The sequence below is a fragment of the Hemitrygon akajei genome, chromosome 2 (assembly GCF_048418815.1).
Source record: "Hemitrygon akajei chromosome 2, sHemAka1.3, whole genome shotgun sequence".
NCBI classification, from domain to species: Eukaryota; Metazoa; Chordata; class Chondrichthyes; order Myliobatiformes; family Dasyatidae; genus Hemitrygon; species Hemitrygon akajei.
Window position 1 is genome coordinate 21,077,834 of NC_133125.1, and position 16,696 is coordinate 21,094,529.

The window sequence follows — 16,696 nt, forward strand, 5'->3', positions numbered from 1 at the left end:
TGAGTTCCTCCAGCATTTTGTGCGTGTTGCTCAATTCATTCAGCTTGGTTACCTTTACTTAACCATAGAAAACAAAGAGAGTTACTATCTTTACAGCATAGCATAAAGCCAGATGGCAGCAATACTTAACTTCAGATCATCCAATATTCAGGAGAACATGTGTCCCATGAGCCCTATATGTTCTGCAAACGAACGGCAACAAACGTAACTAAAGAATATTTACATCTCACCCAGTTTCCATGATTATGGTGCTAACAGGAGCGCAGGCCCCAAATTTTACCACAAAGGTAAAAGTTCAAAGTTTACTTCAAAGCTCAAATTTTACCATATTCAACTAACTTTTCATAAAGGCTACACAGCCTCACTATAGATAGCAAAGTGTAATTGCTAGATTTTTCAAATTTGCTACTAATACAACGTAACAGAATATTAAAAAAACATATTGCAACAAAAATCACTGTACATTTGAAGGCTATATATGCCTTGCTATTCTCTAAACTACTTTTGATGATACCTAAACTCAGAAGTTGCATGCTCAGAGTAATCTTGATTGCATAATATAGTGGATTCAGGTTAATTAGGCCAATGGTTAATTGGGGGCAGCCACCTATTTGGGGCAATACTTGAAGAAGAAAGCCTAATTGAGAAAATGGCCAGAATTCCCTTTGTTTACTTTGTACCCTATACTGCTTAATTGGGGCAGGGGACTGATACCAAACAGGCTCTAACTAGTGCCATTCATGCACACTTGGGTGGCTGTTAGATGCCACACCATGCTTACAACAAAGAGTTTATAAATAGCATTAATTGTGTGTGTTTGTTTTCAAAAAGCAGTGATTTTTGTCATTGACAGTTGTCGAGAAACAAGCAGGAAGACAATTCCAAACTGCTTTCCTCTCTGCAGTTTCAAACATTCAGGCTTGGAAATGCCAAAAGCATCCAAAAATGAAACGATTTCACAACTTTATCAAGTTAGGAACTATGGAGAATCTACAGGTATTGACAACCATCTTGAATGTTACAATGAAAATGAAGATTTGGAGGACACATTTGTCTAAAGCATTGGAAGAAGGCAGTCTATTATCTGCACTAGGTGCCCGCGCTAATTTTGCTCATTCCATACACTGGATGAATTCCTATATCGATAACTATTAGTAACAAATTTAGTTTTACCATTGGTAGTGTTCTAATGTGTTCTCCATTTCATTTAAACACATAACTTGTTACTCGGTTTGTCTTTTTTATACCTTTTATCTATTTCCATGAAACTTTAACTAATTGGGGCAGCCACTTAATTGGGCCAAAGTGTACCGATCCCATTAAACCAGAATCCACTGTACATCAAAAAATAACAAAGTATTTCAATTGCTGCCATTAAAAAGTGAATTAGCACTACTGGAAAAAGATCATTAAAATAAATTGAATGTAAAGATATCTGAATGCAAACAGCAGAAATAGAAGCGTACATAAAACAATTGTTATATACATATTTTTCATGTGTGTATGTACTTATTCATCTTTACTATTTACCCCAGTACTAATCTGATCAACCAGCCTGTGATTTTTGATTGTGTTAATACATAAGTAGATCTCAAATATTAGAGGAATTGTGGCATGATTGGTTAATGTTCAAATGCTATCAAAAATATCGGTAAGATAATAGGTGGTAATATTAGAATACTATAATGTTAAATCACCGTTGACTGCTTGGGTCTTTTTATTAGTACAACTAATGCCATTTAATAAACTTTAAATGGGAGCAACACCCACAAACTGCTGGTGGAACTCAGCAAGTCAGGTGGTATCTATAGAGGGGAATAAACAGTTGACGTTTCAAGCCATGACCCTTCATCAGGGCTGAGACTAGAACCTAGACCGTTCATGGAATGTGGACTATAGGGCAGGCTGAACAATGGTACATTTTAGAAAGAGGAATTGTGAGACAAAAGTAAACATCAAACTTGACTCCTATATTTCTAGTAATTGCAGGATACAATGACAATGAGGGTGATGACTAATCTCTACCTGTGAATCTGCAACAACCCAGAGTTATTGACAGATTAGGAGGCATAAATTCAAAGATCCCTGTATACACAATCATATCTATCAGATCTATATTTATTTATATGTCTGCAGCTACAATGGAATGGAAGATTCAAATTATACTCTTCTATTTTACTCACGGGGACACAGACATTTTTATGCCCAGTCTGAATCTATGGGTAAATCTTTACTACTAGAAACCCTTAAGGTTACAAATGATGGGCTAACTTGAGCCGCACATAGTCCACCATCGAGATCCACTGCTCATGGTGCCTGCACAGCCATAATTAACAATCAAAATATGGAGTGCTTCTCCTTTGTATCCTGGAGGCTTCCAATAAGAAGTAGTGAGGGGTTCTAGTAAAATGAATAGGCCTCATGACAAGACATCACCCAAGAAATCCCTGACAGCTTTTGACAGATGGCATGGCGAAGGGTACAGTGTCTCCTTCTGTCAAAGCTATCAGAATTTTGCAGCAGCTGAAAGACTCCGAGTAACAGAGACTTGACTAAACTCTTAACATTCCTTAAAACAGTTTTAAAACATTACAAGGTTAAATAAACAAGAAACACATTAAACACTAGGAAATAATTACTAAATTTAAAATACAGTAAGACAAATAAAATTTAATACTGTATTGAATTATCTTTTCCTGCCCTACTACTTGACTAGAAATGGCCATTCATGTCAATGATCTTGCGACCGACTCCTTTGCCAGTTCTAACTGGCACTGGATCAGAGAGGTGGAATTCCCAGCACAATCTCATGTGGCTGTGATGTGGCTGTGCTGTGAACTCAATGGGAAGTTTAATATTGGAGTGCAGTGACAGATGCACATGCCACATGTCCCTAATATTGAAGCAGTTCTACACAAATCTGAGACTTATTTATCTTGGAGAAGCTTTTGAAACCTCCAACCATAGTTAGTTCTATTTGGGTGAATATAAATTTCAACATTTTTCTAGATACACTGCAGCAGTTGTAGAAGCAACTGTAACGTGAAGCAAGCTCCAGGAGGTGATTCACTTGCATAAATATAATTCAGATGTCTTTGCGATAACATTATACTTTGCAATATGCAGTAAAATATTTGCATTGACAAAAAGGATAATGAACAGAGAAACTGCTGTTTGAAGTGAAACATTTTTTAAGAGCAGTACTGAACAGAAAACATTCTCTTGCAAAATAAAGGATGTACTCTAAGGTGAAGACCACAATTTTGTTAGCAGCAATTTTGTCATGGTACTCTATCTCCTTTTTCCATTGTATGCATTAACAATGGTACAGATACACTGTACCATCAGAGAACAATATTTCTCTGACCCCTTCCTCTCCAGGCCTTTAATATACTCATAAAATCTTTCGCAATAAAATGCATCATAGATGCCAAAGGACTTTAATATAATGTGGAGCTGTCTTATTATATAGAGCTAACTAAGATATCAGATATACTGTAACACCAGAATCCCTAACAGATGAATTCCATAAAATGGAACATAAAACAGCTAACTATTAGAACAAATGAAGATTTTTTTTTCTCTGAGTTTCCCTTTGCAGGGGATCTTTTCATTTGATTAAAGAAAGCTGACATTGACATGGATTAGATAAAATAATCCAGTGAACTGCAAAACTGGTGGTAATCCTTAACCAGAAGTTGTTTTAACCTATTTTTGGTGCGTCAGGATAGTGAGGTACTTAGCATTAATGCCTCATTGCTTGCCCTTCAAAATAATTGTGAAATTGGGCATGAATTTTGAATCTTATCCCAAAGGCAAGATGGAATTTGCAGATCCCTCATTTGATACTGTTAGTTACATTTCTGCCAATTTGCAAACAAAAAAATGATTGGCAGACTTTAGCAGGCCAATTTCCACATATAATTTATGTGAAACTCTGCCACAGAATTGAGGGAAAATACAGAGGAGGGCAGGACTTAGTAACTGTCAATCTATGTGGCTATACTCCATGAAGTCTTCTGCCACCTATAAACCACTATCAAGGGAGTTGCGAAATGATCAAAGAGGCAAAGATTGTGGAAAATGATTGGGAAAATGTTTTGGGCACTGTACTATATATGGCCCTGGTGGGTGCTTTGGTCATTAATCGCTGTCAGACAAGAGATCAGTTGATTAGAATCTCATTGGGGATTTCAATATGGTGTGCTCCTTGTTTTCATGACTGTGCAATGGACGTCATAGGTTGCACCTCAAAGCTACAATATGTGTTTGTAGAAGCAAAAATGGGAAAAACATGAACACCACAGTCATCAGATGCAGGTACGATGCCAGGAAAGCACAAGGTATGTGAACACAAATGGCCTGGTCCCATTTCCCATGTGCACCAATGCAGGTGGCATCCTATTTTGTTCTCACTCTAAGTCCAAATACACAAAACTTTCAATGAGGTTAGTAATAACGACAGCAATATGAGCTTCATTGGGTTTGTGCTGTTGCTTAATCCAACAGTGTAATCCCAAATGCTGTTTTATTTCTGAACTGTGAACACACAGTTCGCAGTTCCTACACAGTTGTAAAGTGTCTAAATGACCAGCACATGGTAGGAATTACAGCACAGATGAGAAAATAATGCTAAGAAAAAAAGGCAAAACAATTATTTTTCTCTTTAATAAAATCCCAATGCATTTTACAATATATTAAACAGCTTTTGAACTGTCAGAACTGTTGTACAATAGGAAACACAACAAGCAATTAGTGTACAGCATGCTCACATAAACAGCTTCAAGGTAATGAACAGATAATCTGTTTGTGTCATGCTGTTTCAGAGACAAATAGGAGCCAAGAGGCTGCAGGTAACTCTCATCCTTTTCTTTAAAATAGGATTGTACACATCTACTACAGAGAATAGAAAGAGCCTATGTTTAACCTCTCATCCTAGACAGAGCACCATTTTTTTAGGACTGGATAGGACTGGATTTGCCCTAGATTTCTATGCTGGAGTCTCTGGAATGGTATATAATCCCACTTGTGTCTCTGAAGCACGAAAGCTACAACTGAGCTAGAAGAAGGCCATTCATACCGGTAACTACTTTTTCAGCTTCTCAGTCCTTTACTGTAACCCTTTTTTTTCTTCCCTAAGTACTCATCCATTTCTCATTAAAAGGTAATTATTCAGTAAATACATTCTAATTAACAGCTTAATTCAAACCAGTTGATAATGACATTCCTTATTATTGTGTGGCTTATACCACTGAAAAATTTAGCTGCTTTTGAATTATCAAGTCATCAGGAGTTCACATAAGGTCCACTTCAACGGACTCCTTTGGTAAAGCATTTCAGGGTTTATGAACATTATGGAATGGGGAAAAGATATTTTCTCCTTTAAGTCTTCTGGAGATCATCCCGAATCTAGAACGAAAGAGCTGTTATAGCACAGTCAAATTTCTCTAGTTGATCTTATTCTTTCATTCTTTTCCAACATCTTTACAAATGATTTTTTATGGCTATTTAATTGTGAAATTCTTGATTACCCATTACCCCCATGATTACTCCTATTATAAGACTCTTGGCAGTGTGGAGGATCTGAGAAATTTTGGGGTCTGTGTCGATAGGACACTCAAAGTTGCTGTGCAGGTTGACAATGTTGTTAGGAAGGTGTATGGTGTGTTGGCATTCATCAACCGTGGGACTGAGTTCAAGAGCTGTGAGGTAATGTTACAGCTAAATAAGAGCCCACTTGGAGTACTGTGTTCAGTTCTGATCACATCACCTCACTACAGGAAGGATGTGGTTACCATAGAGAAAGTACAGAGGAGATTTACAAGGATGTTGCCTGGATTGGAGGGAGTACCTTATGAGAAAAGGTTGAGTGTACTTGGCCTTTTCTCCTTGGAGTGATGGAGGATGAGAGGTGACCTAATAGAGGTGTATAAGATGATAAGGGGCATGGATTGTGTGGTTAGCCAGAGGCTTTTTCCCAGGGCTGAAATGGCTAACATGAGGGGACCTTTTAAGGTGCTTGGAAATAGGTACCGAGGGAATGTCAGGGTTAAGTTTTTCACACAATGAGTGGTGGGTGCGTGGAATGCACTGCCAGCAGTGATGGTGGAAGTGGATATAATAGGTTCTTTTAAGAGCCTCTTAGATAGTACATGGAGCTTAGAAAACTAGAGGGTGATGTGCTAGGGAAATTCTAGGCTGCTTCTAAAGTAGGTTATGTGGTCGGCGCAACATTGTGGGCTGAAGGGTGCGTAATGTGCTGTAGATTTCTACAGCACATTACATTACATTAAATCTATGTTTATTACAAGTGAGTTCCAGATTCAACATTACAAAAAAAAATTTTTTGCATCTACATGAATCAGTCAGCAATTTACAGTGCCTATAAAAAAGTAATCACTCCCCACTCCCCAGCAAGTTTTCATATTTTATTGTTTTACAACACTGAATCACAGTACATTTAATTTGACTTTTTTTGAATCTGATCAACAGAAAAAGACCCTTTCATGTCAAAGTGAAAACAAATCTCTACAAAGGGTTCTAAATTAATTATAAATATAAAACACAAATAATTGATTGCTTAAGTATTCACCCACTTTAATATGACACACCAAATCAACACTGGTGCAGCCAATTGGCTTTAGAAGTCACATAATTAATTAAGGTGCCCTAGCTATATATAAACGTGTGCAGTTAAGGTGTATCAGTTGATTGTAGTAAAAATACACCTCTATCTGGAAGGTCCAACTACTGGTATCCTGGCAAAAACAACACCAAAGAGAAAAGAACACTCCAAGCAACTCAGCGAAAAGGTTACTGAAAAGCATTAGTCAGGAGATGGACAAAAGAAAATGTCCAAGTCACAGTAAGGATGTGGATACAACAGAGAGCGCGCAGAGGAGATTTACAAGGATGTTGCCTGGATTGGAGATTGTACCTTATGAGAATAGGTTGAGTATTTTGGTCTTTTCTCCTTGGAGCAACGGAGGATGAGAGGTCACCTGATAGAGGTGTATAAGATGATGAGAGGCATTGATTGTGTGGATAGTTCAGAGGCTTCTTCCCGGGGCTGAAATGGCGAACATGAGGGGGCATAGTTTTAAGGTGCTTGGAAGTAGGTGCAGGGGGGACGCCAGAGGTAAGTTTTTCACACGGAGAATGTGTGTGCGTGGAATGCACTGCCAGTGACAGGGGTACAGGCAGATACAATAGGGTCGTTTAAGAGACTCTTAGTTCTGCAGTAGGGAAATTCTGGGCAGCTTCTAGAGTAGCTTACACGGTTGGCACAACATTGTAGGCTGAAGGGCCTGTAATGTGCTCTAGATTTCTGTGTTCTATTTTCACTGAATATCCCTTGGAGTACAGTTCAGTCAATCATCATGAAGTGGAAAGAACATGGCAAAGTTGTAAATCTGCCTAGAGCAGGCTGTCCTCAAAAACTGAGTGACCGTGTAAGAAAGGAACTAATGAGGGAGGTCACCAAGAGATCTATGACAACTCTGGAGGAGTTACAAGCTTCAGTGGCTGAGATGGGAGAGACTGCACATACAACAACTGTTGTCTGGGTGCTTCACCAGTCACAGCTTTATGGGAGAGTGGCAAAGAGAAAGCCACTGTTGAAAAAGCCTCACATGAAATCTTGGCTAGAGTTTGCTGGGAGAAGGTTCTATGGTCTGATGAAACCAAAATTGAGCTTTTTGGCCAGCAGACTAAACATTATATTTGGCATAAACCAAACAGCATACATCATCAAAAACACACCATCTCTACTGTGAAGCATAGTGGTGGCTACATCATGTTGTGGGGATACTTCACTGCAGCAGGTTCTGGAAGGCTTGTGAAGTTAGAGGGTGAAGTTAATGCAGCAAAATGCAGGGAAATCCTGGAGGAAAACCTAATGCAGTCTGCAAGAGATCTGCGACTTGGGAGAAGATGTTTTCCAGCAAGACAATGACCCCAAGTATAAAGCCAAAGCTATCCAGGATTGACTTAGAAACAACAAAGTTCATGTCCTGGATTGGCCAAGTCAAGAGTCCAGACCTCAATCCAATTGAGAATTTGTGGCTGGACTTGACAAGGGCTGTTTGGTCATGATCCCCATGCAATCTGACAGACCTTGAGCAGTTTTGCAAAGAAGAATGGGGAGAAGTTGCAGTGTCCAAATGTGCAAAGCTGATAGAGATCTCCAAACAGACTCAAGGTTGTAATTGCTACCAAAGGTGCATCTACTAAATACTGACTTGAAGGGGATGACTAATTACGCAATCAATTATCGTGTGTTTAATAACTGTAATAAATTTAGACCAATTTGTAGAAATTCATTTTCACTTTTGACACAAAATTGTAAAACAATAAAAGATTAAAACTTCCAAGGGCAGTGAATACTTTTAAATGGCACTGTATATTGCTGCCTCATAGACTTTTAACCCTCTGCTAATGCAAACAAATGACCTGTGATTAAATTTTCCACAGTTCCAATAAACATGTGCTGCACTAGGATAGCAATAAAAAATGCAATGCGCTTAATGTGCTAAATTACACAACTGTAATTAAAAACATCCATAAAGTAAATACAATGTTTATGTAATTCCTTTAAACTTTATACACAAAAATAATCACCATAATTGAAAATGATTGAGATGAGCAGTTTTTTTGAATTTCTGTGAAATAAAGGATGGCAGTTGTGTGACCATGATATACCCTTCACCACTTCAAAAAACTGACAGACCACAACAGTTTGGAATACTGGCTTTATTGGACATGACTGTTTTTGGTCTGTCAATTTTCTGAAATTATCAGTCTGTATGTGCCAGTTTTCGAGCTTCACTTGGCATAGGTTTAATCTCCTTTGAAATCTGCACCACACCCCTCCCCCACCACTCCTGCAGAAGCATCATCTTGTGGACCCATCATCACTCAAGTCACGATCTGGTGCCTAAACTGTATTCGCTGGTTATCTTTAGATCCACAACTTAGAAGACAATTCATCCCAGTTCCTAAATCTTCCATGCCTTGGAAGATAATTCTGTTCAACTAAGAGACATTATCAATGAATAATTAAGACAATGATGCTTTCATTTCAGCATCTAATGCAAAGGCAGTGGCGGTGATCAGCGAAGCAGGGAAAGGCGTAGGCAACACTTGAAATGTGTCCTGATGAAGGGTCCCCACCTGAAACGGCGACTGTTTATTCCCATCTGTTGATGGTGCCTGACCTGCTGAGCTCCTCCAGCACATTTTGTTTATTGCTCTAGAGTTCCAGCATCTGCACAACCTCATGTGTCTAATTCTATTTGCATCACCTCAACAGATTATTGTGCTTTGACTTTGACTACAAGGGTTGCTACAATTGCAATCAGAAGTTGATATCCACCAAACCCCACCCTACACCCGAGTCACCATTTGATGTATTCTCCAAGCAAAGATCAATTCAAGATAAAAACTATCTTCTTTGGATCATAGTGATTTATTTTCTAAGTCAGCACAAAGAAACTCATAACATAGATTTTCCCTGCAATCCTTCTGGGAACTCTTGGAGGATGGATGGCATCTTCCCTTGAAACACGGACTAATAGGCAGAACCAGAATCAGAATCAGGTTTAATATCACTGGCATTTGTCATGAAATTTATTGTTTTGCAGCAGTAATATATTGCAGAACATAATAATAAAAATTATAAATTACAATAAGAAATATATATTTTAAATTAAGTAAGTTATGCAAGAAGAGAGCAAAATAGAAAGAAAATAGTGAGGTAGCATACATGGGTTAATTGTCCATTCAGAAATCTAATGGCAGAGGGGAAGAAGCTGCTCTTAAAATGTTGAGTGTGTGTCCTCAGGCTTCTGCATCTCCTCCTTAATGGTAGCAATGAGGAGAGGGCATGTCTTGGGTCCTTAATGATGAATGCCATATTTTTGAGGCATCACCTTCTCTTTTATTGAACAAAAAATATGCACAATCAGATTATTATGCATGCTATTTATCCTAATTGTTATTTTAAAAAAATTCTGTAAAGCTAGTTTCTCTTCTCAACTTGGAAAAAAATAAAACAGAGAAGAACATACATATATCGCAAGATAGTGAATAAAAATACAAGATGATTCTGGCAACCTTAATTCACCTATCCAATGATTCCCATGCTTAATCTTTCACTTTCCTCACTATCTGCTCTTATCACAAAAGTACTTGCAATGCAAACCCAGGCCACCCACTACTATTTCATTAGCTACCTAGTGTTTATGGATGTTCTGAGGTTATGACACATGCTATTTAAAGCAAATCTATTGTCTCTCTTTCCCTGACATCAATATCTCAAGCCCCAAGCTGTCCTCTCAAATGAAACAATAATTTGCATATCATGTCAGTTACAGTAGATCACCTTTAATCCAAGACAACTAAAGGCATTTTAGACATGCTTTACTGTTACATCTCTCATCCCATCCTGCCTTAGACATTCCCATGTTAAAGTTACCAACTTCTTTTATTAAGTTTCTTCCTTATGTTATGCCTTACGTTAATAGCACAATTACCTTTTACCATCTCCGATTCTGTTTATCCGGAGTTTGTTGCAACTTAAACACCTGACAGATTATCTTATGTCCACTAATGTTTGGATATATCTAATATTTTCTCTTCTTCTGTGCTTAATTTAAAATGAACTACACTAGTAATTATTTTTTACAAGGATCATGAAAGAATAACTTGATCAGGAAGCTGACATGCAGAGCATTTCTATTTCTTTGCTTTGTAATGAAAATTATTTCTGGAGAGAATGAAATTGTTACAAATTTCAGGTCAAACTGACCACTCCAGAAACTCAACCAGGCATTTCTACCCATGAACTTCACTTCATCATTGCTATTTAATTGTCACCTAAAGTTCAGATCAGATTTATTTTCTTCATTTGTGTACTGTATTGCTAACAGTTGATTGTGGAACATGTCCAGTGGCCAAGTATGCAAAACAAAGTGGAGCCAGGAAGGTGACAGGCACAAATGGGCAGTTATGATACAAAAGAAAGTTATTTAAATGTCAAACAATTCAATACCAAGTCTGCAATGTGACCAAACAGTACACCATAAGATGTAGGAGCAGAATCAGGCCATTTGGTCCATCGAGTCTGCTCCACCATTTCATCATGGCAGATCTATTTTCCTCTCAACCCCATTCTCCTGACCTCTCCCTATAACCCTTGATGCCCTTACTAATCGAGAACCTATCAACCTCTGCTTTAAATATACCCAATGACTTGACCATCACATCAGTCTGTGGCAATGAATTCCACAGATTCATCAGCCTCGAAAGAAATTCCTCATTTCTGTTTTAAAGAGCTGTCCTTCTACTCTGAGGCTGTACACTCTGGCCCTAGACTCCTTCACTTTAGGAAACGTCCTCTTCATGTCCACTCTATTTAGGCCTTTCAGTATTCAATAAGTTTCAATTAGATCCCCTCTTATTCTTCTAAATTCCAGTAAGCACAGGGCCAGAGCTATCAAATGCTCCTCATACATTAAGTAGAGGATGTGCTGTTTCTCAGGTCTGTATTAGTGCAGGAAGTCACAGACAGACAAAATGGGAATGGGATATTGAGTTAAAGTGACAGGCTCAAGGTCACTCTTGCAGACTGAATATGAATGCACCATAAAGAAATCAAAAGTTCTTCCAATGTAGAAATGGGCCACATTGTGAATTTTGTACGAAGTACATGCCACTGTGAGAAGTGCAAATGAATCATTGTTTGACCTGGAAAGACTACTTGGATGGTGAAAAGAGATGAGATAAAAGGACAGGTTTCCATTGAGGGGTGATCTTATTGAAACATTTACAATCCTAGAGGGCAGCATAAGATAGATGTTGAGCTGTTTCCACCTGTGGGAGAGTTGGGGAGGCATTTTTTCAAAAGTGAGTGGGTGAGAACTGACTACAGCAGGGGCTTCCAACCATTTTTTTTATGCCACGGACCCCTACCATTAACCAAGGGGTCAGTGGACCTCACGGTTGGAATCCCTACACTAAGGGTATTTACTTAAAACAATGTTGGGTAGGACTTTTTTTTAACAGATTACCTGCTTTGCTCTAAAAATTCGTATAAGCTGACACTGAAGAGATTTTGCAAGACTGGGATACTGAGATCTGACGCAGAAGAGGAGTCCTAGTCAAATCGGCTAAGAAGATCAGATGGCCTAATCATTCTCCTACTTTCTTGTGTTCTTTTTTTATCTCCCTCCAACCTGAAAATCACTTTTGAAAAACCCATACATATAACATCTGCTGAATTACCCTCACATCACCTCTCTGTAATCTCATCTAAAAACTAAATTAGGTTAACACAAAATAGTGCCACCTTGTGCAGTGAAATAGCCTAACTTAGCCTGAAGACAGCAGAGAGAGAAAGCTTTAAGCCTATCAATGTTGGCAAGTTTCCTCATTCTCTACATTCTGCACTTCATCCACAGAGGTAAAAAAGTGGCACATTTTCTCTCCGTAAGTGACATAGACAGAACCAATGGAAGAAAGGAAATATCAAAACTTCAAAGTGAAAGGAAGAAAACTACATAAAGAGCATTATTTAACTTTTAAAATCTCTCTGCAGCATTGGCAAATTACCCTATGTGTGTGGGCAGTAAGCACACATGAAGAATGTCAAGTCGGTAAGCTAGTTTCCATCCTGCAGCGCAGCAGTTAAAGAACAGTTTAAAGGATCAAAATCGAGCTTTATGGACTTTACAATATGCTACTTGTTAACACTTGGTCACAGGTAGGTCTTTAATCTGGAAGAGTAGAAGGCTTTGGACAGAACACTGAGCTCCTTTCAATAGTTGATAGTCATCCTTCAATAGATGACAGGCATCTCAGTGTTTATCTCTAGGAGAAATGCTGTACTATCAAGGCTGAACTATGAAGGGTACTATTGCGTCTGTCTCCAAACAGTCTGAATAATGAATGTTCCAGACTGATTGGATGACTGTTAACCCATCTCGACCTCAGGGGTTTCATCAGAGATTTCAAGGGGAAAGAAAAGTTCTCCTCATACCATACAGTTAGATCATGGTCTCTACTGATTAGTTCCACTGTTAACATACTTTGCCAAAAGCCAATACCAAATCAGATCAGTCTTTCAATGCTTAAAATGGACATATGAGGAAAGGCTATCATGAAAAGCTACACTGGATCATTATTTTGTCACATCTTTGAGGTTGCCTTCTGTTTCATTGTGCTATTTAAACTGGTTTATATTGTACATGACCAGAAAACCTTTGATTGGAGTGCCACTGGCTGTGGTTTCTGCCTTATGTTTATATTTTCATGGTAATTTAATTTTGAAAAATAAGTTCATAAAAACTTTGTCACACCTAGTTAACCTTGATCTGTCTTTGAAGTAAAAATTAAATGCAAACTACATGGATATCCACTCCAATGCTTGTTGACATTAATAAATCAGCCAGAGGGTTGTTAGCCTTTTCAGTATTTACATAATCAGGGTAAAATATCTTTCTGGGAAAAATGAGGGATGATTCTGTCTATAGATAGGCTTACAGGAATAGATAATTAATTCCACTACAAGTTATGACATATTGGAAACACAATGTCACCTTCCAAAATCCACATTTACTTTGAACTGACAGGGATATGTGATGAAATTTCCTGCTTATTTACTTATTTAGAGTACAGTGCAGAACAGACGTTTTTGGCCCAACAAGTCCACCACCCAGCAACCTATCTATTTAACCATAGCCTATTCACAGGGCAATTTGCACTGACCAATTAAGCTTCTAACCAGTATGTCTTTTGACATACTGTGCCAGGATTACGGCTGCACAGGTGGAAGGTCAACTGAGGAAGATCTGTACCAGCAAGGCGGCTGGACCGGATGGAGTTTCCCCACGATTACTGAGGGCCTGTGCGACTGAGCTGGGAGAACCACTACAGCGCATCTTCAACGTGAGCCTGGAGCAGAGAAGAGTACCCAGACAGTGGAAAACATCCTGTATTGTCCCGGTACCGAAGAAACCACAACCAAAGGAGTTGAATGACTTCAGACCTGTTGCCTTGACGTCACACGTGATGAAGACCATGGAGCGGCTGATAATACAGAATCTGAGGCCACAAACCAGGCACGCCCAGGATCCTCTTCAGTTTGCGTATAAGGAGAAGGTGGGAGTGGAGGATGCTATCATGTATTTGCTGCACAAATCACTCTCTCACCTAGATGGGGCCAGTTGTGCTGTGAGGATTACATTCCTTGACTTCTCTAGTGCCTTTAACACCATCCAGCCCAAGATCTTAAGGCACAAACTAACGGAGATGGGAGTAGACTCTCACATGGTGGATTGGATAGTGGACTACTTGACAGATAGGCCTCAGTATGTGCGGTTGGGAGACTGTAGGTCTGACACGGTGGTAAGCAGCACAGGGGCGCCGCAGGGAACCGTACTCTCTCCGGTCCTGTTCACCCTGTACACATCAGACTTCCAATATAACTCGGAGTCCTGCCATGTGCAGAAGTTCGCTGATGACACGGCCATAGTGGGGTGTGTCAGGAATGGACAGGAGGAGGAGTATAGGAAACTGATACAGGACTTTGTGATATGGTGCAACTCAAACTACCTGCGTCTCAATATCACCAAGACCAAGGAGATGGTGGTGGACTTTAGGAGATCTAGGCCTCATATGGAGCCAGTGATCATTAATGGAGAATGTGTGGAGCAGGTTAAGACCTACAAGTATCTGGGAGTACAGTTAGACGAGAAGCTAGACTGGACTGCCAACACAGATGCCTTGTGCAGGAAGGCACAGAGTCGACTGTACTTCCTTAGAAGGTTGGCGTCATTCAATGTCTGTAGTGAGATGCTGAAGATGTTCTATAGGTCAGTTGTGGAGAGCGCCCTCTTCTTTGTGGTGGCGTGTTGGGGAGGAAGCATTAAGAAGAGGGACGCCTCACGTCTTAATAAGCTGGTAAGGAAGGCGGGCTCTGTCGTGGGCAAAGTACTGGAGAGTTTAACATCGGTAGCTGAGCGAAGGGCGCTGAGTAGGCTACGGTCAATTATGGATAACTCTGAACATCCTCTACATAGCACCATCCAGAGACAGAGAAGCAGTTTCAGCGACAGGTTACTATCGATGCAATGCTCCTCAGACAGGATGAAGAGGTCAATACTCCCCAATGCCATTAGGCTTTACAATTCTACCGCCAGGACTTAAGAACTTTTTAAAAGCTATTATTAATGCTTTTTGAGATAGTGATTTAGATGCATATCATATTTTTTACTGAGTTAAGTATTGTATGTAATTAGTTTTGCTACAACAAGTGTATGGGACATTGGAAAAAAGTTGAATTTCCCCATGGGGATGAATAAAGTATCTATCTATCTATCTATCTATCTTGACTGTGGGAGGAAACCAGTGTACCTGGAGGAAATCCATGAGTTCATGGGGAGGACGTACTGAAGAAGGATGTCATCAATTTCAAAATAAAAATAATTTATTAAGATAAGCTGATATTTCAACTAGTAAATTGGTACATATTGTCACCTGTACAAGGTACAGTAAAAAAAATTGGCTTGCATATTGTTTCTACTGATCAATTTATTACAATACTGAATTGAGGTAGTACAAAGAAATACAACAACAGAATGCAGAATTAAGTTTTACAGTGACGGAGAAAGTTCAATGCAGGTAGACAATAAGGTGTAAAGTCATAATGAGGTAGATTGTGAGGTCAATAATGATTATGAGTTTCTCAAACTTTCTGTAAAACATCACGGAAAACAAAACGGGAGAACTGTAAAATTTGGTGGGAGGTCAGAGTTAAAAGGCAAATCTGGACATGATGAATGCAGATTTGCTGTTGGTCTCTAAGTGAAGCCCTGAAAAAATACTGCATTCAAGATGGGAATTATTTTAAAAAAGCTTTAAACAAAATTTTGTGAGAATTTGAAGTTGGTGGGCTTTTGTGTTAAATTGACAAAATTTAGAGATGCAGACTTGGTAAGTGCATCTTGCAGTTCTCCAGTGCCACTTCATCATGGGATTTGGGTCTATGTTTTGAATGTGGGACTAAGGAGGAGCTTCTGAAAACCCTAAAACTCGTCTTCATTTGTTGACAGCTGTACAATAAAGAATACGCCACCAAAGAATTAATGTTCATAGGAGACCAGATGTGTTGCACAGGTCTACATTGTTTTTTGACATGTTTGAACCACAGAAGCTGAGGCAGCTTTGGAAATTTCACAAAAGGGTGACTCATAATACTGACTGCTGGATCTAATTAGCTGCACTCTTTTTACCAGTATCATCAACTTCTTGACCTTGACCTTCTGCCACACACAAATGCAGGATTCATCAATGGGTCACTTATAATTGTTATACATTTAATCAACTTAATTTGTAACAAAGCAGTTTAAATGATCAAAATTTTTGGTTTGTCACCAAGCTGGCTTCCCACAAGAGTCAAGAACAATTGACTGAAAACTTGCGGCAATCAAGGAAACTGCTGATCACACAGGTATATCCATCGATCAGAGGGACTTCCATTCCATCTCAATGTACTTGGTCTTCTGGTAAGAAAGTGGCGTGCTTGGTCACAGCAGCCTCTCAGGGTCCAACCAATGGTGAAATTGTTCATTTTAACGTATTTATTACAATCGCAAGACACTGTTGGATATTAAGTACTTCAAGTACCACAAGTTGCTCT

At 39.0% G+C, this 16,696-nt stretch overlaps 1 protein-coding gene across 2 annotated transcripts in view; it reads right to left on the reverse strand.

Annotated features, from left to right (window-relative positions):
• Positions 1–16,696, reverse strand: part of fbxl17 (F-box and leucine-rich repeat protein 17) — a 684,991-nt gene that overhangs the window by 267,784 nt on the left and 400,511 nt on the right. Inside the window, exon 8 of one of the 2 annotated variants that reach the window (XM_073068101.1) lies at positions 4,944–5,409. The exons of the other annotated variant lie outside the window; for it this stretch is intronic. Within the exon in view, the coding sequence (XP_072924202.1) occupies positions 5,337–5,409 (73 nt within the window). The 3' untranslated portion in view covers positions 4,944–5,336. Of the gene's footprint in view, positions 1–4,943; positions 5,410–16,696 lie in introns of those variants that run through there. 2 annotated transcript variants of the gene reach the window in all.